The sequence below is a fragment of the Aplidium turbinatum genome, chromosome 1 (assembly GCF_918807975.1).
Source record: "Aplidium turbinatum chromosome 1, kaAplTurb1.1, whole genome shotgun sequence".
Classification (NCBI taxonomy): Eukaryota; Metazoa; Chordata; class Ascidiacea; order Aplousobranchia; family Polyclinidae; genus Aplidium; species Aplidium turbinatum.
In genome coordinates, this window is record NC_137472.1 from 25,548,422 (window position 1) to 25,571,982 (window position 23,561).

The following is a 23,561-nucleotide window of genomic DNA, read 5'->3' on the forward strand; positions in this document are numbered from 1 at the left end:
CGTAGTCAATTAGTGCACAACTGTACCTGTAGGTTACCAGTTATATGCCATCATGATGGGTGCTTTTTGCCACAATTGACTTTCTAAAAAATAACGCGTTAAAATACTTTTTGAGAATTTTGTAATTTGCGGTGCGATGCAGTGTCAAAGTTCCAGATAAATTGCGGTGTGCGGATAGGTGATTCAGTTGCGGTGCGGTGTGCGGATAAAAAAAATTGGGTTTGCTGCATCTCTAATGTACATATAGGTCGCAATGCCTTCTAAGCATGGGGTGCATTACACTTATATACAACATTTTTTCCTGAATTTCGACTTATACTTTAAAATTGTAATGTAGGGTATGGGCAAACAATAGTAGTAAGAAATTGTCTTGAGTCAAATCAGTTAAACAAAACTCTAAATTTATTTTTTATAACATTTAAACAATTCGTAACGTAGTAATCACATCTTCTGTGAAATATGAAGCTTTCATTAATCATCTAACATAGGCTACCTTGACATGTATAAGTTTATCGGTTACCAATGACCGCAATTTTAAGCATGCAAGCCTCTTTGCAATATTCACTCACCCTTTCTGTATCTACATTTACGTTTACGCAGAAGTATGTTAGGCTAAACATAGGCTCTTGAATAGGGCTACACATGCTATAAAAGTCAGATACCTATCGGCATAGTTGGACAACAAAAGTAGAAAAAAATGCAAATCTATCTACAACTGCAAAAATGTCATCCTAAGCGATATACAGTAACTTTAGTAGGTTAAGTGGTGGTGGTGGCTGAATTTAACAAATTCTTCAGCGCGGCCTCACTTTGGGTACTCGACTACAAAATAATACCTTAACAATTTTACATTGATAAAGTAGCCAAAATCACTGACAGAAATGCGCAAACTTAACGGAGTGCAGGAAAACAAAAAACTTTCGAATTTTGAAGATACCTTTCCAAACAGGTTCAACTTTGCTTGGCGTATTGCTTCTTGTCAGTCGGTCACACCTCAACACTTTGGCAATCTTGCCAGTTTTGAGAGATCTTATGACGATTTCGTTCTCTCGGAGGTTTCCTCCCTTCTCGTCAATGCATAAAGGATTGATACAGATAGCTGGATACCTATACAAAAATTAGATAGAAATATACCTTGCAGCATGGTAAGTGTTTAACATCAGTCTGAGATGTCAGTTGTTTACCAGTGTTTTCGCTTATCAGTAGGTTCCACCAGCACTAGGTTGCCCATCAGCCGGTCGGACAACCACTTCTTACGCATCTCGGCAGTAGATGCCGACTCTGTTGCTTCCGGCTGTAGGAAATAATAATAACACTTATATAGCGACACATTCACAGTGTAAACTATGCTTCTAGGCACTGTACATGACAATGGTGATAAAATAATATGGTACAGTACTTTTAATCATAATGTGCAAGCATTTGGGCAAGAGAGAAGTTAAGCCTTGTCAAGCCATGTTATCGAAAATGTTCACAAGTTTTGCTTCTTTTATAATATTCGATGCCGTAGTGTTGCTTGGTTTTGTTTTTTTATTTATGGTGTATTCAAAATCGAGTTCAACACTCTCTGAAGTGTTATACTTACGTTTTTTATTTCACTTGTATAAAAACTACAGTAAACAAGCTGAAATGATGCAGTTACAGTAGAAAGAGAACTTTCATTACTATACTGATCCGGAAAGGAGCTGTATTTCAACTACCTACGCATGGGAATCTACACAATCTGGATTGAACCATATTGTGTTGGGAAAAAACAGTATTCTCTTTAACAATGACCTTAACATATTACAATCTTCCATGTAATTATTTCTGCAATTGGAAACGGCACATGTGTCAGTTTTTCTCATTTTAAAACAAATATAAAACAAAACATTTTTTGTACTAGAAAGTTTAACAGTTATATAAATTTGAATATATTTTACCATTTATAATATAATAATAATATTTTATTTGCATCAGACAAAGCTGTCTATATCCAAAACAACGAAATACTACACAAACTGCAAATGCACAAATAACGAACAATAACAACAAAATAACAATGTAAAACAACGAAATAATACACAAACTGCAAATGCACAAAATCTCACTAAAGCAGTGGCTCCCAAACTGTGGTACGGTCTTTCAGATGGTACGCTAGAAACTCACGTTGACACGTGGACGTACACGGTTCACAGTACAGTAGTTAAAATAAAATAATACATTTTGCGCAAACTTTCAGATTACTCAATGTGCATGATTGGGTCGTAATAAATTTTATTCATAGAAAATCCAAGCGTTTATGACGCAGCATCTAGGTCAGTGGTTTTTTTAACTTTTTTCGTTGCAATGTTTTTGAAAATTTTTGTTGGACTTGCAACGCACTCAGCGATAGAAATTTTAGTCATTTTCATTTATTTGTGTCTCTAGCCTTTATTTGTCGTGCGACAAAATGAATTTAGAATTGCGCTATGTGATTGTTAAACCATAAGAGCGCTTTATTATGCAATTGAGTTTAGATACGAAGCGGAATCATTGTGTGACGCCCTTGATAAGTTAAAACTACGCACCAAGAGCGTGGCGACGCACAGTTTGAGAACTTCTGACCTAGCTTGTTTAACAGAAAAGCCAAAACTTTTCAGTTTTCAATGTTGCTACTGATAGGAGCAGTAGAAGTGCACCCTATTTATTGGTTTTCTACTAATCCGACAGCTCAACAGCTTACTGTAATTATATTTAGTCTAAAATTAAAATCTTTGTCTTGAAGGGTTGTGCTGAAATTTGTTAAACTTTCTTGCCTTTTATTGTACATTTTTGAGATTTTCTGGTTGTAGCGTAGGTGGTACGCGAGCACTGTATGAAACTGCTAAATGGTCTGCAAATAAAAAAAAGTTTGGGAACCACTGATTTATACAAATATGGTTCAAACACAGTGTTCCTTCTAGTCCCTAACTGCACTATGACATCAGGACATTTACGGTACATAGCAAGATTCGGTTGCTTCGCATTTGTAACATTCCAAATTTAGAGATAAGAAACAACGATTTTTTCCAAGTGTAGTTATGACCTTTCGGTTGGAGTCATAAGCATAATTAATTAATTATGTTGTCTGCTTTTGTAACTTGTGAAAACTTCGACTAACAAAAAAGACCCACAAAACTGGTGTAGTAATTTGGACATATGCCCCCAAACACTGAGAAAAGAACGCAATTTTTTGAAGAAAAACATTGGGTTCATAAAGACATTAAGTTAACAACTAAATAATAAGTTAGTTAAATAACATGATGCAGTCTACTGATGCAAATTAAGCCGAAATATCACAAGATGTATAACATGATAATCTGCTTTAATTCCGACGTTTCGTCAACCAGACACGACTGACTTCTTCATAGGGCTAAACCAACTAGTGACTACCTGTCTAGCATGATAAAACACATTAACACAGGGCCATGTTGCTGAAATCAATTAAAAATAGAGAATGAAAATTCAACTTCCGACAAAAAGTTATCGCACGCAAAACTTTGAAACTAGAAAAAAGTTAAAAAAAGTATGTATAAAAATAAAATGTGTAGGCATGCAAGGATGGTATCCTACTAGGAAAGATGGGAACCTTGGAAAAATTTGGTTTCTTTCTCAAGTTTAGCTTATTTGGCTTACATGGCTTCACATTAACATAGCTGTGTTTTACAAGGATCTGCTACTATTCGGCGAGTTCCCTATTCGGCAAATTTTTGAAATTTTATTTTTGAAAGGGAATTATCGGGTACCGTAGCCTAATTATAATTGCCGTTTTTACATCGTTAAACGTTGAAATCGTGCAGAAAGGAATAAAAATAAAATGTTTGAACTATTAAATTAAAATTCGTTATGTCAGTTCAGTTGAGTTGTTTTTATTTCTGACCATCATATCAAAAACAATACACGTCAACATAGCAAAGGTAGAAGCGACAAAACGCAAACGTTAAAACGTGCTTGAATTCGTCATGTCAGTTCAGTTGTTTTTATTTTTGATTATGATATCAAAAACAATTCACGTCAACATAGCAAAGATGTAGAAAAAGGTAAAAGCGACAAAACGCGAACGTTAAAACGTGCTTGTGACCGAAGTAAGTTATTGAGTTGAAAGAAATTTGGCACGGTCGCAACACCTTCAGAAAAATTTAAGATGTGAAGGGAAAATAAAAAAAAGAAAATGTTACAAACAAAAAATAATGTTTAATGGCTATAAGTTAGTACTTTTGAATAGTTAAAATGATTAGTTTGGATCAACAAATGTGTGGCCTACAGCTTGGATTGAAAGGAAATTATCGGGTACCTATCCCAACCAGTAGAAATTGCCATTTTTACATCGTTTTAACGTCGCTAAACGTTGAAATCGTGTAGAAAAGAGAACTTTGCTGACTAGGATACGTTGAAACTGGGAAACATTCACAGAAGCCCTTCAATTTGTTCCAAGAACCCATTTAGCCTAACAGTTCATTTGTGCATTGATTCAACGTCTAAATACATTATCTTAAAAATGCATAATCTTAAAAATGCAACGTATCGAAGGGCTTCAGAGAATGTTTCTCAGTTTCAACGCAGGCCTTAAAACTCGTTTTTTTTTCCAGCAGCCTACCGAGAGCTCCTTCTCGGCGGCCAAATCTGTGTGCTTGGAGGCCAAAATACAATAACGATAGCACAAGTAAATAGCATTAAACTTGCAACAATGTTAAAATGATCACTTAGCGTTGTTGAAGTCTGGGCGACGTCCTGCAATAGAATCGTTGTACCACGCATTAAATGCTTTATCGGGATTGTAATCCGATATTGCGGGACCATCTAACGACCCTAAATTGTTTTAACTGCTCGCAGCTCAGTAAATTGTTTCAACTGCATAACGCCTTTCATAAAACTTGACCATTTATTCCGTTATGATGTCAGTGTCACCATTGAGGGTGTGAAGTCACTAACCCACAGCGTTCTCAACTATGAAGACACGTGTTTTACCTACGAATGTCAACTAACCTAGTTCTCCTTTTTAACAACGATTCAATGTCCGACAACATTGAATCGATATAAAAACGACAATATTGCCAGCCGATGTAAATTAGCACTTCGGATTAACACTTCGTTAAAATAAACATCGGGAATTGCAAACAAGACTTACAGCGCTGGTGATCGCAGCTGGATGTATTCAATACAACAGCAGTGACTATGATGCGCTGACCTAATTCTGCGTCACTTTTTGATGCTACATATTTTCAACATTTAATCCACGATCATTCTATTGCGAAATTAAATAATTGGCTAGAAGAAACCGGCGGCCAAACTTGGCTGACGGAGGAGGTAGCACAGGCGGTCATTCAAGCACTACTTAGCGGCCATGGCCGCGGGCTGCTTTAAGGCTTGCAATGTATCCTAGTCATCAATGTTCTCTTTTCTACACGATTTCAACGTTTAGCGACATTAAAACGATAGGCCACACATTTGGTTAGCCTTTTCATTCTATTACTACAATGTAAAAATGAACTGTTAGGCTAACTGGGTTCGTGGAACACATTTGTGCTGGTAGGGATAACTAGGCTACGGTACCCGATAATTTCCTTTCAATCCAAGCTGTAGGCCACACATTTGTTGATCCAAACCAATCATTTTAACTATTCAAAAGTACTAACTTATAGATATAAACATGATTTTTTGTTTGTAACATTTTCTTTTTTTTATTTTCCCTTTACATCTTAAATTTTTCTGAAGGTGTTGCGACCGTGCCAAATTTCTTTCACCTCAATACCTTACTTCGGTCACAAGCACGTTTTAACGTTCGCGTTTTGTTACTTCTACCTTAAAAACAACTGAACGGACATGACGAATTCAAGCACGTTTTAGCGTTCGTGTTTTGTCACTTCTACCTTTGCTATGTTGACGTGTATTGTTTTTGATATGATGGTCAGAAATAAAAACAACTCAACTGACATGACGAATTTTAATTTAATAGTTCAAACATATTATTTTTATTCCTTTCTGCACGTTCAGCGACGTTGAAACGATGTGAAAACAGTTAGACTACGGTACCTGATAATTCCCTTTCAAAAACAAAATTTCAAAAATAAAATTTCAAAAACTTGCCGAATAGGGCACTCGCCGAATAGGGAACTCGCCGAATCGGACTAGCCGAATCGAACTAGCCGAATCGGATTCGCCGAAACGGGCCATTCCGGTTTTACAAAATCTCTGGATATGTTAATCTTTGATAGAAAAGCAGATAACTTATACAGCCTAACGTATCATATTTGTGAATTGTGATATGTATACAACAAAATACTTTAGCCTGCATATTGTTTTGTTTTTTAAAAATGACATGAAATAATACAATATTGCTATATACGCAATAATACGCATCTTTCTTTAGGTAAAACAAGATCGTCTGAGACTATTGGCATGCCGGCACTTCCAGATTACCAAATTTGGCCCACTTGAGAAAAAGTTTGCACACCCCTGATCTAGGACCTAAAAATAGTTTGCAACCTGCTCTTGTTGACAGATCCAGTCCAATTTTCCACCACTTGAACTTCATACTTAGTTGGGTCTTTTGAAAGAGCTTTCAACAAAGAAAGTGCTTGCTTTAAATACCAATAAAATATATTTCCTACTTACTGTGCAAAAAAGTTTTCAAAGGGTGCATTGGTTGGACCTCAAATCAGAAAACGTGTTAAAGACACTGGATTTCTATTCTCCAGGATGGATGTGGAAAGAAGTGCATAGCTTTATTTTGTACAAGTCGTATCAAAGTTTCTTTGCAATACTAAAGATCCTGACTATCAAAACATTGTGGAAAATATGTACTTTATTTTCAAAAACTTGGATGTCACCTGAGTTAGTAAGGTGATTTTTTGCATGCACACTTGGACAGTCAAGTACACAGTAAATGCTTTTACGAAAACATTAAAACATAGGAAATACTGTAATATAACCAATGAGGTGGAGTCATGATTGCAGACCACTGTTGGTGCATGAAATGCAACTGTACAAATAGTGATACTTCAAGAAAAGTCAAAAGAAGAAAATTTATACCTTGATGTAAGAATAAGCTAGGCAAAGTCATTTGAATGAATATTTTTTTGAAAAATAGTTTGGAATATGTGGTCTATTGTATGTAGAGGCTTAGTTACTGCACTTGAATAAAATTTAAAATTAATTCTGCAAAAAACTATGACATGATGGATAAATTCTGTCGGCTACGTAGCCGAGTGGTGAGAACGTTTGTGCAACGTTGGAATAACGTGGGTTCGACACTGCTCCAGAGCACGCGGCTGTGTCTCGACAAAGACACTTAATGGCATGCCGAACTAAGGGGAGCAGCTGACTCGAAGACTATATGTCACTTCGCTGCTTCCTGTTGTCTGTTATATCTCATCTGTGATCGCAGTGTTCTGTATGTTATCGCAATGGGCGCAAATAAAAGCATGATTATGATTATTATTATTCTGATTGCAAATTCGGAATCAAATTTTAATTCTAATTAGTCAAATTAGGTTAACTCATTTAATTGTTTGAAAAAAAAAAGGTTGACTGGTGTAATCGATGAAGTGAAAAGCGTTTTGTCGCTTCTTCCTTTTTCAAGAGCTCTACTATGTTGGTGTGACCTCTACATTTTCGCTGTGATGGCCTGAATAAAAATGAATTGAACTGAAAAGTGTAACAGGCAAAATAGGAATATGAAGAGAAGCCATTTAAATTAAATTTACACTCAGCTTATATTTTAATAAGTTATGTCATTATTACAGCACTCCGTATTTGATGAGATCATTTCTAACACTAACCCTTCCTTCCTATTTAAAGGCAAAAAAATTGATTTAGAACTTAGAAAAAAATATACATAAGTAGTGAAAGCACTGTAAAAAAACAACTGTAATAATTGATTTCATTTAGTGTTCTCAAATTAACTCCCACTTCTATTTTTGCTACGTTGTTCAAGAAAAAACACAAATGATTTGGTTTACATTTTACATCTTATTATCAATTTATTATGATAGCCAATTTGGAGAGTTGGCGCAAACCTTTCATTAATTTTTCAGAAACCCCAATTATGATGTAATGTTTCTTCCCTTATACCCCAGTCCTCAATCACGGTGGCCTTTCATTACTAAAACATATTATTATGACACAACAACGCGGTTGAAATTGGATTCTTGAATCTTTAATAAATTATGCCAATTCAAAGTTTTTTTAATAGTCTAGGCAAATGATGAGGACACACGTACGTGTCGAGCATGTTAGAGTTTATTTTTAATTATGTTATATTTGTTTATGTAATACAGTACATCATGTTAAACCCGTTGAAGTTACTTTGTTTTATTTCTTTATGCAAATAAGGTCAAACTTAGCATAAATTGATATAATTCGTTGCAAATACCAAAATTGCTTCTTTTTGTAGGACAAAAGCATCGACCAAAATATCGGTATCGGCCTAAAAAAGTGATATTGGTATCGACCAAAATATTGGTATCGATACATCTCTAAAATTAACCAAGAAGTAATCTATCTTCTTTGTTAGAGCTTCAGAGTGCTGAGAGTTTATCCAATTACGTCTCAGGTCCACGATGTTTCCAAAGTGTATTGGAAGGCTACCAGAGAGTATCCACTTTTTAATTTCATCATCCTAAGACATGCAACCTTTCCGCTTGGTTGATCGACTGGAGAGTGAATGCTAACAATAGAATCACCACTGTATGACAAGCTTCTTATCACTGCTGGGTGACATAAAGTTTATCAAAGCAAAAGCTTCAACGGTGATTGAAAGATGTATATATAATTATAGTATGCACATGAAAAGTCAACTTGTGCAACAGAATATAGTCTTTTTACTGCGTGTGTTGAGTACTGTAGTTACAAGCATTTAATACCAGAAGTATTGGAAGCAAAAGTGTATCTCTCCACATAATAGACAGACTTAATAATACTTGAATACAAAGTAGGCTAACAATTAGCCTACTTCTATGTGAAAAAAAGTGACTTCATGCAACCCAGAGTAAAAGATGCAAAGAAAAGCAGTTTCACACGAGTACGAGCAGATGACATCCGTTGGAATTTCATTGGAAAGTGTATTATGTTTACTGACAAGCTTTTTTCCTCAGGGGTATATCCACTAGAGTGCATCAGTTGCCCCTTTATTTTTGAAAAATTGGAAATTCAACTCGGCCCTTAGTAGTTTTGTTCCCATTCACCAAAAAACGTCATAGCCAAAATTTTATTGAATTTGAACTTCATTAAAGGGGTCAACAGTGAACTCGAAATTTTGAGAAATTAACGCATCCGTTATCACAGTATGTACACCTACTATTACTGAATTATATGGTTGCAGGGGTAACACTCGTTTATCATAGGAGATTTTCACAAACTAAAATGTTTTCACTATCTTGGACAAGCCCCCAGTGTAGGGTTTTGCCTATTCTAGGTCCCCTAGTGTAGGGTTTTGCTTAATCTGAAGCTGGCTTTTGGTTATTGTGACTCTAAGTCTCTAATTAAAAAAAGGGTAATTTAGGCTTCTGTCTAGGGGTATGATTTCCTACAAAAATTAAACAAATAAAATGGAATATTAAACATATTTTATTATTAATCAAAGTTACAAGTCCGGGAAATTAAAAAATAGGTCTAACCGATTTAGTTTCTTGCGACCGGTGTCAGATGAGCGACATTCTCCAGTCGTAAATTTAACCTTCTCGTTCTGGCATTCAGTCTGTTCTCTTTGCAAGTCTGTCTCTGAGTGTCTGCATTTTTCAATTCCCCGCTTATATCATAATGTGGTGCCTTTTTATCAGTAATAGCCTATCGTGAGAATTATGAAACGAGCCCGGTTACACAATTATCGCTTCAGAAATACAAATGCGGTGAGCCAACTCCGTGAGATCGGCATTTGTTAACAGGAAGCATGGCCTAAAATCCTTGAGAACATTTAAGTTTTGAATTTGCAGCGTTGAAATGCATTTTGCAATCCTGATAAGTTTCGGTTAAATGTTAAAATATAAATTTTTTAGTTAAAAACATGGTACATGTTACAAGCGCAAGGTAAGGAAAGAGAAGTGGTATAAATACACAGTTACACTGTAACTTCCATATGGTTACGTGTTATAGCAGCTTCTCAGGCTGTTTAAATAGTAAATCAGTGTGTACATTAAACAAAATATAAGAGGTGGAAAAGTTGAAGTGATTTCATCAAAATTAGAGAATTGGACGTCAGTGAAGCACTTGACTACTGACTATGCTCCAGGCCTGTGAATGCGTTACATAGACCAGACTAAATTTTAGTAAAGTTGTTAACTAAGCTCAGACATGCACATATTTCAAAGCAAACTAAAAGTTCACACCAACATAGTCACCAAATTCATTATTTTTACAACGATTCAACATTGTCGAATGTTGAATTTGTGCAACTATGGTCACTTCTCTAAACTGAATCGATGTAAAAGTTAAGACTGTCTTATAAAAGTTAATTTACGTTGCTGTGGATTTTCTGAGATTTTTTTTTTCTCTGAAACTCCACTACTGGAAGAATGTTTTGATAATTCTCTTTCTTCTTCGCAGCTGAAATCGGCACTGAGTTGAACGATCCAAAGTCATCATAATTTTTTAGTTCCAGTGTAAAAAGGCACGCATTGGCTGTGTCCAGTTGCTTTTAACTGATGCAGCGAATTCCTGTCCAACTAAACGTCGAGCTCTGTCAGCACTCGAGTACGAAGTCGCAACTTGTGACGAATCTCCTCCAGCTTCCTCTATAAATGCTTTCACAAAAGCAGCTTGCTGAGATGGTGTCATTTTTAAACGAGTAGCAAGAGATGCCAGATCTGGTTCAGCGAAGGATGTCATGTGGTATATGAGAAATGGTCCCTTGTCATACAGTATGACGATGTCTTCTTGTGGATAAGCTACCTTCTGATGAAGTTGCTCTTTCCAGAGTAGTATCTTCGTCAGTGTCGTCACTACTGCTATCAAGCTGCGCCTGTGAAGAGGCAGCTTCGGTTTCTTTCATACTTATCTCTTTTCTCCGAAATTCATTATCCATCCGTGCTTGTTTGCGGGAAATCTTGCAAGCTGAAGCTTTATCATAGGATCCAAACGATGCTTTTCGGTCGCTTTTCATCGATATAAAAAAGCAAGATCTTCAGGATTTTTTATATCACGTTCCACATTAAGTGTAAGAGGCCACAGCGACACGTTTTTTTCAGATCAACTTGATTTTTCTCAAGTTTAGCGATAATTGAAGGCTTTGAGCGACGTTCTAAAGGTATTTCACGCAGCTTCACATTACACTCAGCCAGTGCAATTAGCTTTTCACATGCCTTTTTGTGGGTGATCATTGGTACACCAGCTTTACTGCAAAAAGGGATGATTTTGTCAACGACAATCTTAGCAATTTCTCTTTTAGTCTTTAATGATGGCAAGCCTTCACTTTGGTGAAATCTATGACAACGAAGCACTTGCTCGTTTGTGGGTAACCTTGTGCCGGATATCTCTTTATCAGCTTCAGCAAGCTTTGCTCCAAGCCCAAATATAGCAGCGCCATTGCGTGTTTGCGGTGCTGATGAAGATGCTGATGGACCTTTTGACATGCTTCTCATCATAAGTAAAAAAATCAGAGCTTCAGAAAACTAGCTGTTTCAACAGCTAGCTGCTTATATCTATCATCTATCTAGCTAGCTTCGAGAAACCAATAAGCAAGCGTAACTATGACAGCAAACAAATCAAACAACGATTATTTTAACTGCATATTATACAGCGACTAGTTTGTTGATTGTTCAAAGACAATAAACCATTGTGATGTACAATGGACCAGATTGCAGGGAAACTCCACAACGTGACCGACGGATATTCACAAAATAGCTTTAAACATCAAACTTTGACTTGGATGTTGACCCCCTTAACCAACTCCAATTGAGAAAATATTTCACATCCTGTGTTTTTTCATTATTTGGATTTTGGAACAAAATTACCAAGGGCCGATCAAAAATTCCAACATCGGGGCAACTGATGCACTCTAATATCCACGTAATACGCTTCAAGCACAACCTTGTGTAATCCTTGATAAAGCAAAACATCGCTTTGCAAAATCATACCAAATATTAAAAATACTTCAAAGCCTAGTGTGAAAGTGTCTAAATAAATCTTTTAGTTCTAGGTGGGGGTCACTTAAAGTTATTCCAATGCGATGTCCAACCACACTGTCCCAGTGGTTGATTAAAACATCTGTTTTCGAATTTTGAAATTGTCTGTCAGCATAGGGTTGCTTATTTTAAGTTTGTAAATGTCATGTAAACACTAGTGTGCGTTTCACCGTTATTGTGTTTCATAAGCAGTATTCCCTTTATGCAAGTTTTTGTTGGCAAAATAGGTCGGTGTGCCAACTCAATTTATAATAAATTGGCAAAATATTATGTATAAATTTAAAGACTTTTTCTGGTTGTAATACAAAAATATTTAGCTTAGTACTGCAAAATGTTGTTAATCAACAATTCTTGCCATGCTGATAAGCACCGCAAGTGACAGTTGTCTAATAATCAAAGAAAGACGGTTTTAGAGACTCTCACAGAAAGGATGAAAAACCAACTCATTGCTTTTTTAAAAGGAACACTGTTCATGAGTTACGATAGAAACGTTTTTTTGGTGATTTCCACAAGCGTTTGTTTCATGGTGGCTGGTTTCTTTCTCCCTGTTATTGTAGCCTATTTTTCATTGATATGTTTGCAGGTCACTATTGTTGCCTGTATTGCGATGTGTCAAACGTTTCCTTGTTTACTAAAACTGTTAATTGCAAGATATCTTTTGTGAAGCGAAGTGACAACACCACTCTTGCTTGGCGATGAATATTCTGATGAAACCACTTGCCTCGCTATAGCCTCAGTGTGCAAAACAAATGGCCTCGTTTATTAGGCAATGTTAAAGAAGTCAAAAGTGTTGAGGAGCTTGGCCTGGCAGTAGCGTTGTTTGACTAATTTTGTTGCTGCGGTATTCTAAGATAAATATTAACAACATGTAACGCTGGATACTGTGTACGATATGCGTTCTTTTCTAGCATAAGAGTCAACTTACATAAAATTTTATTAGTGCGGCCCACCACAGGCCACAGCAAAAAAATAGTGAACTGATATTTGATGGAGAATAGCTGGCTTGCTGCTTCGTAGTCAGGAGATCCCATATCCTTAATGGAACTCAATAAATGTATTTTGTAAATAGATTATGATGTCATTATGACATTAATCCAGTGACGAAATAATATTTGATAAGCAGTAAGTCTTACATTTCGGTAAGAAAAATATATATCCTTCACTTAAAAAAAAAATTAATGAAAGGGCTAACTTTGCAAGTCTCTTCTACCTCTACACATGCAGTCTTAAAATATTTATACATAAGAAAAAAATCTTTTTCTCAGTGTAAAAAAATTCTTAGAGGGAACACTGTTTCAGCATATCCAATTTGCTCTGCTCATCTAATTTCTTTACATATTAAATTTATGTTTGAAACAAAGACTTTTAAAACAACATATCTCGTCATTAAATGTAAAAGACATGCTGCTCAAGAAGACAGAGGATATAATGAATTGTAATGAATTACAATTGTAACAGAGATATAATGCAGTATGCATTGCTCCAGGTGGACATGTCGGATTGCTACAAACTTCTTAAACATCATCTTTAGTTTAAAACCCACTTTTGGTTCGCTTTTGCTTGCAGTGATCTTTCTTTTATTGGATGACTCAACCTCTGAAATCTTTTCATCATCACTGTCCGGCTCTGAAAGCAATATGATGATTGTTTTAAACTTTATTTTGTTTAATTCATAATTATACTTGTCAAAATTCTCCCTATCTCTTACAAGTAAAGAAACTTTGGATAGATTGGTGACACAGTTTAATGGAATATCAAAGGTGAAACAGTCAACCAAATGGTTGAATACTTCTACTTTTGAGATTGTGCATAGAAACCCTTGGGGCCTTGAAGGAATAGCAAATTGTCAGCACTTTCAACAGATACACGCAAATTAGGGCAGCAACGTCTCAATTGTCAAAATCTGCAATTAATTCTTAAAATTGACTTTCAACTGCAATAATACTATGCAGGGTTGCCTGCCAATGTTATTTTAAAGTAGTCAATCAACAAAAAAGTATCATTGTCACATGATGTTGTTGAATTTTTGCGTCGATGCAAAAATACCGGTACTATACAAGGCTGAGTATCATGATCATAGGCGCCGACTTTTCAAAAACCTTGGGGGGGCGAGAAAGGTGGTGACGTCATAACCATAACGCTATTTTACTCAATTAAAATGGTCTTTGATTAAGCTTACTGTCTTGCTTATATTGACACCTAGGTCGCAAACCGAATTTATTAGAACCGCTGCTTGAAAGAATTAGTTTTACGCATGCAGTACGCCTAGTCGTAAAAATTTTGATATTGTTAGCTCATAATTGGAACAGTTGGAAAACAAGCCGATTCATTTCCTTTTCGTGCGAGTAAATAACAACGATCAAGACAGTGAAAAGTTATCGAAATAAAACGCAAAATCATGATCTCAAGCAGAGTGGAAACCCGCTATCAGTTCTATTAACCTCATTTTGCTAATTACTTACCTTCAAAGTGTTAATAACATAACAGCGAAGTGTTTTATCGAAAGTCTTTATAGTCTTTTATCGAATACCGTATATACTCCAATATCGGTCGAGATGTTCGCAAGTGATTTTCACCTCAAAATAACAGGTTTGACTTATACACGGAACAAGCTGTTGTCTCCAGCGCGGCAGTTTTCCAAGTGAACGCAATTTTGCTGCGGCAAAATCATTGCCGACGTAGATTACGGATTGTGAAATGGCCAAAGTAAAACTTTTGAATTTAATGATTTCTTGTCAATTCTAAACTTTATGCACTTCTTGAGCAATATGCAAAGCTCACGAGACAAAACAGCACAAAGAGCTGTTTTAAGAGATTAAATTTTTTATTTTTGCCTGTGGATATAATCGTTCTTATTACGTAACATTCCATGATCGTTGAAGTCGATGTTAAACCTTATCGGCCGCATAAAACAATGATGTAAGGTTGGCTTGGTGATAAAAGCGGTAAGAGACGTCGTTAATGCAGGCAATATCTGCGACCAAGACCATTAAACACCTTTTCTTTTATCGGTTTTCGATTTAATTCTCACACATTGCGAACAAAACAATGCGTTCTATTGAATCATGATTAATCTCATGGCAGGAAGATCTCGTTGAAAACAGCGCGTCTAATTTAGCTGGTTTACTTATTATTGCCGTGAATAGTTACGTACGTGAGTATTCCAGCAGCGTAAGTTACTCTCCGCTCTACTTTGAAATTACCTCACAGTACCGGCAGTCTTCGAAATTAGCATATTTTTACTTCGGCAAAAACGTTGCCGAGGCCAAATGGCAAAAGTTGAAATTGCCTCGGCAATTGCTGTGAACGTTTATTACGAAAAAATTGTAGGCTACCACAACATGTAAAACGAGAAGCGAAAAATATACTAAAGTAGTCTATCAAGACCGCATTGTTTGATTTGTTGTGATGTAATAATACCAAAAGTAGCGATAAAGCGAGCAACGCGATACGCACGCTGTTACAATAATTCATGTTAAATAACTCACGGGGGGGGGGGAGGGGGAATATGTTAATTTTGGGTTGATTCAACGTTCGAGTCAGCACAAATCGATTTAATTTTCCCGACCGGTTGTATTTACGTATTGCGTAACAACAACGCCCAATAAGAAATTTACATTAGTTTTACATTAATTCGACATCTAGCGACGTTGAATTATCATAAACTAGCGTTAATTCCTTAACCAGGTGCCGGTAACAAATTAATAGCTCCCTGCGAGAAGATTGCCTCGATTTACGTTTACACTAACATAATTTCAGCACAATTGGAATACTGCGAGCAACACAAATACTGTTTGATAAAGAACTAGTCAGAATCGGAATCATCAGATGCTGCATCGGAGGATGAGGTTGTCTCGTCAATGCATAACATTAAAAGCAAATGATCGCCTACTTCTGCCTTTTGCAAGTTGAACGCGGCCTTGTTCACGCTGGCTCTATCGGACCCAATGCCTATCAGTCGGCTGTTTTTCGGAAATTCGAAGTACCCCTTCACTACGCTTCGTCGAATGCATCCTTCAAACCTTTCGCATTACGGTCCTCTGGTTCCTCGACAGATAGCACGTGACAGGTAGGTTTTCCCAAAGAACACGTCTTAATGACGAAAATTTCTTTTCGTCCATAGTTTTGACATTTGACGACCCATCGTACAAAATACTGAAGTATTGCTTGCTTTTACTGTTTAAAGGCACAGCAACCTCGTCTTGCATTAATGCGTTGGATAAAAAATGAATCATTTCTCCACAAACCTTATCAGTAGAGTATCCAATTCTCAAGTCAGCATTAAAAACGTTTTTTTCAAATTTTTATAGTTCTTTGTAAATTTGAAAGATTTATTGTTCAAAGCCAAGAAATGGGCCATTTGGAACTTTTTCATGAGTTGGTCCCGTTGCTGCAAATTTTGTACTACTTTTTTAACTGGGCCCCGTAGCTTTTCTAATTCCGATTTGTTTCCGTCATAAAATTCTTTACAAATTTTGCAAAATACTACACTAACTTTTCCTTCGGTCCCCTCTGTTTCATAACCTATAGCAGGTAAATTCCACTTTTTAACTGTATCTTCCTTTACCATAATTTATATTGGCAATGACACTGGTAAAGAACAAGCATTCGATGAAACAATAACTTTTGCGTAACAATTAAACCAGTATTTATAAGGTTGCCAACTTTTTTTATAATTCACATGAGCATTGTTAGCGCATAAAATTGCACCTGTTGTTGTTATGCAACCAGACATGGACTTCTAAATAGTAGTATATTTAGAAGTCCATGAACCAGACATCTATCACAAACCGCAATTAACAAAGCTCACTCTAAAGGTTAATGCGTTAACCTATTACTTACATGTATTCGACATCTGTTGATGTTGTGTGGTTCGTTGTGAAAGCGACGCGATTGTTTCTGATACAGCTGGACGAGATAACGGAAGGCGAAGCGCGATAAGGAGTAAATGCTTACAATAATTTGACGTCTACTGGCGTTGAATCAATGCAAATAGGGTGATATTTCTATGAAAGATTCAGTTTTCCCAGCTGGGCACGTGTCTAAGCGCCGGCGAAGTAGAAAGTAACCCAAATAAAAACATCAAGCAATAGTAAGATTGAATCAACCTCCTAGTCTGGTGTGGTCTAAGAAAATTAGGGTTATTTTTGTAATCTTGTGGTCCTTACAAGCGCTCGTGTGGCCTCGGCATTTTTATTGCCGAGGCTAATGTGCCATTCATGCATCTGCCTCGGCAATCACCTCGGCAATTGCCGATTGCCGAGGCTAATTTCGAAGACTGTACCGGTATGTCAATACCAATACTTAGAATTTAGATGAACCATCGAATGGTAGCATCGGGAATAAGTTATTTGACTTATACACATGAGAAGGAAATATCACCGATTTTCAGCTCAAAAGTAGGGCTTCGACTTATACACGAGATCAACCTATTTCGAGTATATACGATTGTGCGGGAGTGTATAGAGATGAGATGTAACTGCAGACAGTGCAGATCGTTTCGATTTTCCGGTCTCGTCAGTGCAGTGTTTACACCGGAATGGCCATGAAGGTATATACCTCCATGTGACATTTTCCTATTTGTGGTACGTAAGCACCAAAAGTAGTACTACTACTGCCAAAAATAGTACCTTGCCAAAGTACTGCAAGCAGTGAGCTTTGCGCAATGCATAGCAAGGTGCCCCCAGTAAAGTGCTCAAATGTATATATTTTCACAATATATACATCAATACAGTGCTTACTGCTTATTGAAGCAAAACACGGATGACGGTTTGGAAAAATGCATTTTTTCTGCTGTATTCACGTAATTGTTCGTTGTGTCATAGTTTCAACTCGATAAAGTTTGTTAAAATCGATTTCATGTTTGAAGTCACAGAAAATCTAACGGACGTTTGGATAACTTGTGAAATGAGAATAAACATTCAATTTCGCATTTGCATTTTTGCTACCACGCGTTTTGGCTTTGACGTTGCTCCTCACGCGCGGGAAGATCAGCAGTGTGTGACTGTGAGCGACTGAGCGTGCGCATCTCAGTAGGCCTGGTAATTCACGTTCTAGAGAAAGCCATGCAATCAGCTGCTGTTTTGCGAGCAAGAGCAACGTAGGCTGTTTTTCGCTTTCGGCATTGTTTAAGTCCGTTTAAATGAGCTAAATCTTTTTTGCAAAGTATTTTATCTTTGAAACACCACTATTAGCCATTTCTAGTGCCCCTCAGCTATAATTTTATGGGGGGCGCCGGCCCCCTGGAAGTCGGCGCATGTGATCATGATCACTACAATACAGCATCTTTGTGGCTAATGTGTTGTCTTAACAATATTGTTATTGCCTCCACAATAGCCACTAAGACTTTTCCAATCTACAAATGTTTCTTGGTGGTTAAGTGCACTCAAAATTTAGAGCTAATGACACATGTTTTGCCTAGAATGTGTCTATCCTTGTCTATTATTGCTAAACTCGAAAATCGAGAAACATTTGTTGGTAACAAAAGGCTATACATCAACACCGGTAAATATGATCCAAGACCAGCTGGCTTTTGTAGGACTATGCATCATTATCGACTCAACATAGTGAACATACTATTTTTAAAAGTTTTGCTGAAATAAGTAAACATTTGTTGTTTTGGTATGTCGCCTATCTTCACTATAACAGTCAGTAATCTTGCTTCATGCCTCATAACAACCAACAGGGCTTACAAAGAATATCAGCAGGGCATGAGCAAAGGATGCTGTTGCCAAATCAGCCCAATATGTAACAAGATTATGAATTTAAAGCATTCAGGATTAGGGAAGAGAGTTTGACATTTCAACTGATTTTTTTTATACATAAATACTGAAAAATAGATAAACAATTCCAAAAAATGCTAACGTGCCAAGCAAAAATTAACTGCCAAACGCATAAAAAAACACTAAATTTATTGAACTTGGCATTAAATCGCCAATATGGCGACCTTCATTGAAACCTGTCACACAACCAAGGTGTTAGACGTTATTTATATTACCAACAGTCCAATTGCCACTGAAAAGTAGCCCAATAATTTATAAATCGAAACAAGCCTAAAATTTAAAAGTTTGCACAAATCACAGTCAAAAAATAAAGTTTTTAGCTAGAAATAGTATTTATTTAGCAGTTAATTTGAAATGTGATGAAACCAAAATCAACTAGCACAAAACTGGCGACATTTGACCAGGCTAACACACACAATAGTATTTCAATAAGATAAATTTATGTTATGGAACCGGTTTTCTTCCATTAGAAATCATTATGTTTTAAGGTTCAGACCAAGGAAAAAAAGCTATTGATTTATTTTCTTAGTGATATTGCTTTCTGTATTAGGTAGATCGCCCATTTGAGGAAGTGTCATAGTACCAGATCACCTTTTTCAGTTGGTTTTTCCCATTTTTGATCATAGATATGGTTTTTCTAGTTTTTCCTAACCTTGTCACCTATTCTGCCACATTGATTGCTTTAAATTTTTGCACAATTGCAAGTTTAGCTTGATGATGTAATAGAAGCATTTATTCTAGATTTCACCGACATAGTATTTCTATAATCCTCTGCTTAGTAAATTTTATTTGAATTTTCAAGTGTTTGCCATTATACTTGCTCAAGCTAAGTCAAATTGAAATTACAATATTCGATAGTTGCGTTTTGCTTAAACTATGAAGAGAAGAAAAGGCAGAAATAAAGAAATGAATATGAAGGATTGGAGGTCATGAACAGTTTTATTTATTTAATTAATTTGTAATTTTTCGTTTGTTTTTGGTCCATTTATGCTGACATCTATTGATATTGTAGGCTAATTCTTATTTCGACTCAGTTGTGCTGACATCTATTGATGTAGGCTAATTTTTATTTCGACTCAGTTATGCTGACGATTCCTAATGGAAGAAAACCGGTTCCATAACATAAATTTATCTTATTGAAATACTATTGTGTGTGTTAGCCTGGTCAAATGTTTTAAGGTTCAGACCAAGGAAAAAAAGCTATTGATTTATTTTCTTAGAAAAATAGCATTGCCAGATTAAAAAAATAGTGTTTCCAGATGAGCACATGTAAATTTGAAGACAATGTTTTGTTTTTCTAATCTGGTAAGTTACAAAGTTAGTGAATAATTTTATTTGCTGTTTGCAACCTTTGATCTGCTGCAAAAACTGTTGAATCTTGTCCTTATCCTGCTTTTCCGCAAAAATCAAGATCTGTTCCTAAGCCTGTTAAATTTTCAATGATCTTGCGAACATTTCTGGTACCTACCACCTTCAGCATCAGGGGTTTGAAGTTGCTTCTTTTTTGCCTTTCTCTTCCAATTTAAAACAGGGGTTCCAAAATTCTCGGGGTCAGTTAACGGGAGATGATCCAGTGTATCTCCTTCCGCGAAGTGACGTACACCTGGAAACAGATATATGTGTCAGCAAGACTAGCCGGCTGTAACCTAAGTTTTTTATTCTTGCAAGTAAAATTTTATTTAAATCAAGCAGTAAGAGGGTATCATTAAAATAAAACTTACTACAGACTACTGCAAATAACACTTGTTTCATCCAACCAAACTCAAACTTTAAAGCAATGTTACTACTTGCTATGTTTGCTTCAAATTGTGCGAAAAAATCCAGCATCCCAGCAGAATATTATCATCTATGATTAACTTTGTCTTATAGCATGGATACTTAAGCTTCACCCTGTAAACACAGAGATCCTCGAGAAAGTGTACGTTCGTCACCATCATCAAATTCAACCGTATAAACACTTTTATCCTTCACTCCGATAATGACAGCATCATGCCAACCATTCAACTCAGGAACTTGTACTTCCACTATTGAGCCAACCTGCAGTATACAAACAAGAGTACAAGACTCAAGGAAATGTGCAATTGCTCTTGTTTTATCTGAAGACCGTAATGTCAATTGGTGATCTCAACATTGCATCACATCGCATTTGCAATAAGCCCGCTAGCGATGGAACAACTTTCAGCCAAACTCTGGCCATGTTTTTCAACTCTTACTCAGGGCCGATGATAGGGGCTCTGGCTCAAAACCGCAAGTGTGTGTGCGTGGTTATGGTCAAGTTCATGACCTTGGGTAAATCTAAATTTATGTATCATTGTGGTATTGTAGTACAGTAGAATTCGCCTATAACGGCTTCGTTTATAACGTCAATTCGCCTATTACGTCACATTTCGCTCGGTCCCGGCAGAATTCCTATCTTTTACATACATTGTAGTTCGGCTACAACAGCATCGCCTATAACGTCAATTCGCATGTAACAGCACTCTTTATTGGTCCCCAGACGCCTTTTGTTCGTTTATAACGTCACTTTAAGCCATCACCTTCACCACGAACGGTCAGTCTTTTAATCCAGTTAGCGCTGCTGCTTGCAAAATTTCTTCCCTTTATTTTGCTACGTCGTTCTCAGCAGGGACTGAATTAACTTTTTTTCCGCGTGAAAAACTATCACGTGTAAAAAGCAGCTCTACAGCTGACCTTTAAACAACTCAAAGCAACAGTTGTACGTGCAGTAACTTACTGTATAAACTAATTAACTTTTTTTTTCCCGCGTGAAAAACTATCACGTGTAAAAAGCAGCTCTACAGCGCTGTGTCAAAATCGTGTCAAAACCGAAACAGCTCAAGATCAATGCCTTTTTTGCTAATAAACAATAAACTTCTCTACTACTGTATGCAACGAGCTGTTTAGCGCAAATTTCTTGTACCTTTCGCTGTAGGCTACCGGTAGGTTATTTTTTTAAACAATTTCTTTGTTTACTGTATTTTCTGCGTGCCTTTTGTCAGTTTGGTGGTACTCAGTAACCCTAATTAGATTATACACCTCTTTCTTTAATCAAAAGACAGTTGTGGAATAGTTTGCGGTAGTTCGTCTATAACGTCAATTCGGCTATGACGTCAGTTTTTGCAAATCCCCTAGAGGTGCCGTTATAGGCGAATTCTACTGTAATACAAGAATACACTATTATACATGTTAGCTGTGACATTGGTCTTAAATGCATATGAAAGATTGAAAATTGGATCAAGTTAATCAAACATCTTCAATATTTTACAAACTAATAGGCTATTATATCAGGTGGATACAAAACATATCCAAATTTGAAATCTACCAGAGAGTTTACACTTAAATGGATTATTTTGACTTCTTACTTTTGGAATTTTGACTTAAAGCAAGCATTGCCACAAAGCACCTTCTTAATATAAGAGTGCTTGGCTATCGCCTCACTACTTGATAAGAGAAGAGTAGTGTACCAACAAAGAGGGCCGTTGAAAGGATAATTTGAACCTGGTACAAATAAGACTCAATACTCAATAGGTACCAATAAAACTCTCAGACCCCAAATTTAGACACTTCGAATAAAAAGCACCATATTCCATGAATACAAGGTGGTTTCTTCAAACTCCCAAGCCCTTTGGAATAGTTATTCCACGCCCTTACAATCACCACAGGTCCAAAAGTGTCCTCTGGGCTTCCATGTTACTGTTACTGCCAACAACTGTTTGTTAAAATATTGATTATATCCAGTAAATATTGACAAGCTGCCATTCTCTTGTCGGATCATCTTGCTTCAGGCCAGCATGTTATGCTCCGGAAAGGCCCGTTTCGGCGAGTTCCCTATTCGGCGACAGCCTTTTTCGGCGAGTTCCCTATTTGGCAATTTTTTGAAAATCTAACGATGCCTTCTTTAAATCCAACGACGCCTTTTGTTTATTTAGAGAATTTCGTATTTTATTCCACAATATCGTTTCTTTTGCATTCCGACAAAGAACAATAAATTAAAATGAACTTTAGTGAAAAATGTTTGAACTAATAAAGTAAAACGTTTGCTCACATAAAATTGACATGTATCCTACGTCAGCCACCTTCTTTGCGTCATGTTTATGTAATTCGTCATGTCATTCATTTTTTAAATAAGCTATTTGTTGATTTTATATGATATTTCAAATATATTTTACATCAAAACAACCTTTTTCACAAAACGATGCTGTAACTCCAAACAGTCAAAGAATTTTTGATGTCAACAAAACTTTTGAATGTAATGTAAAGGCAATTACATCGTTTTAACGTCGCCAGACGTTGAAATCGTGTACAAAAGTGAAGTTTTGCTGACCAGGTATAGGTTGTAACTGAGAAACATTTACAAAAGCCATTCAATTTGTTAAAGAACCCAATTAGCCTAACAGTTCGTATTCACATTGATTCAATGTCTGAATATTGAATAATATTCAATCGTTGGATTTACAGAAGGAGTCATTGGATTTTCAAAAAATCGCCAAATAGGGAACTCGCCGAATAGTAGCAGACCCGTTGTGCTCAATGCATCACTAAAGTCTACATATATGTTGCAAGTTTGTTCAAGTCACACTTATACTGTAGCAAAACTGTGAGCTGTTTTTTCAATATATATAAATAAGACAACTTTTTATACTTTCAGAAATATATGCCA

The 23,561-nt window shown here is 36.3% G+C and overlaps 1 protein-coding gene across 2 annotated transcripts in view; it reads right to left on the minus strand.

The window, feature by feature from the left end:
* LOC145771391 (uncharacterized) overlaps window positions 1-23,561 on the minus strand; it is a 126,741-nt gene that overhangs the window by 33,437 nt on the left and 69,743 nt on the right. For both annotated transcript variants that reach the window (XM_082583154.1, XM_082583161.1), the window contains exons 4-8: window positions 20,791-20,938; window positions 20,370-20,504; window positions 13,663-13,745; window positions 1,185-1,294; window positions 938-1,107 (exon numbers count right to left, since the gene is read on the minus strand). In XM_082583154.1, coding sequence (XP_082439280.1) covers window positions 938-1,107; window positions 1,185-1,294; window positions 13,663-13,745; window positions 20,370-20,504; window positions 20,791-20,938 — 646 coding nt within the window. The remainder of the gene's footprint in view (window positions 1-937; window positions 1,108-1,184; window positions 1,295-13,662; window positions 13,746-20,369; window positions 20,505-20,790; window positions 20,939-23,561) is intronic.